This window comes from Sinocyclocheilus grahami, unplaced genomic scaffold (genome assembly GCF_001515645.1).
Source record: "Sinocyclocheilus grahami isolate Dianchi unplaced genomic scaffold, SAMN03320097.WGS_v1.1 scaffold9421.1, whole genome shotgun sequence".
Classification (NCBI taxonomy): domain Eukaryota; kingdom Metazoa; phylum Chordata; class Actinopteri; order Cypriniformes; family Cyprinidae; genus Sinocyclocheilus; species Sinocyclocheilus grahami.
The window spans coordinates 7,194-7,605 of NW_015512604.1; the positions used below are offsets into that span (position 1 = coordinate 7,194).

Sequence of the window (412 nt, forward strand, 5' to 3'; positions counted from 1 at the left end):
GCTAATTCCAATGATATAATATATACTATAATAGTATCTAAAAGATAACAAAATAACAGTAATGTTGGACATGAGCACCTGTATGTCTCTGGCTCGTTCATTAGACTGGTAAGCAATTTTCTCCTCCATGCTGGCCAGCTCCTGCTTCAAGTTGTGAATCTCATTTTGATGCAGTTCTGTTAAATCATTCAACTGCTCCTCTAGACGTTCACACCTAACACATGAACATACAAAATGAGATAAAACAGCAAAATTAAAAGGCCAGATATCTAGAACATCATCATCCTCTCCAGCGCCTTCTCAACAAGCATGCTGTTTTGACTGTGAAACCTTCAATATCTATACAAACCTACACAGACCACACAAAAGTGCCAGCAGAATCAGTTTCTATAGTAACATGTACCTGTATCTC

General features: G+C 37.6%; 1 protein-coding gene across 1 annotated transcript in view; it reads right to left on the reverse strand.

The window, feature by feature from the left end:
- Positions 1–48: 48 nt before the first annotated feature.
- The window catches only part of LOC107578244 (transmembrane and coiled-coil domains protein 1-like), a 1,023-nt gene continuing 659 nt past the window's right edge, over positions 49–412 (reverse strand). The window contains exons 1-2 of the mRNA XM_016264216.1: positions 404–412; positions 49–214 (exon numbers count right to left, since the gene is read on the reverse strand). The exon at positions 404–412 is cut by the window's right edge and continues 659 nt beyond it. Coding sequence (XP_016119702.1) covers positions 201–214; positions 404–412 — 23 coding nt within the window. The 3' untranslated portion in view covers positions 49–200. The remainder of the gene's footprint in view (positions 215–403) is intronic.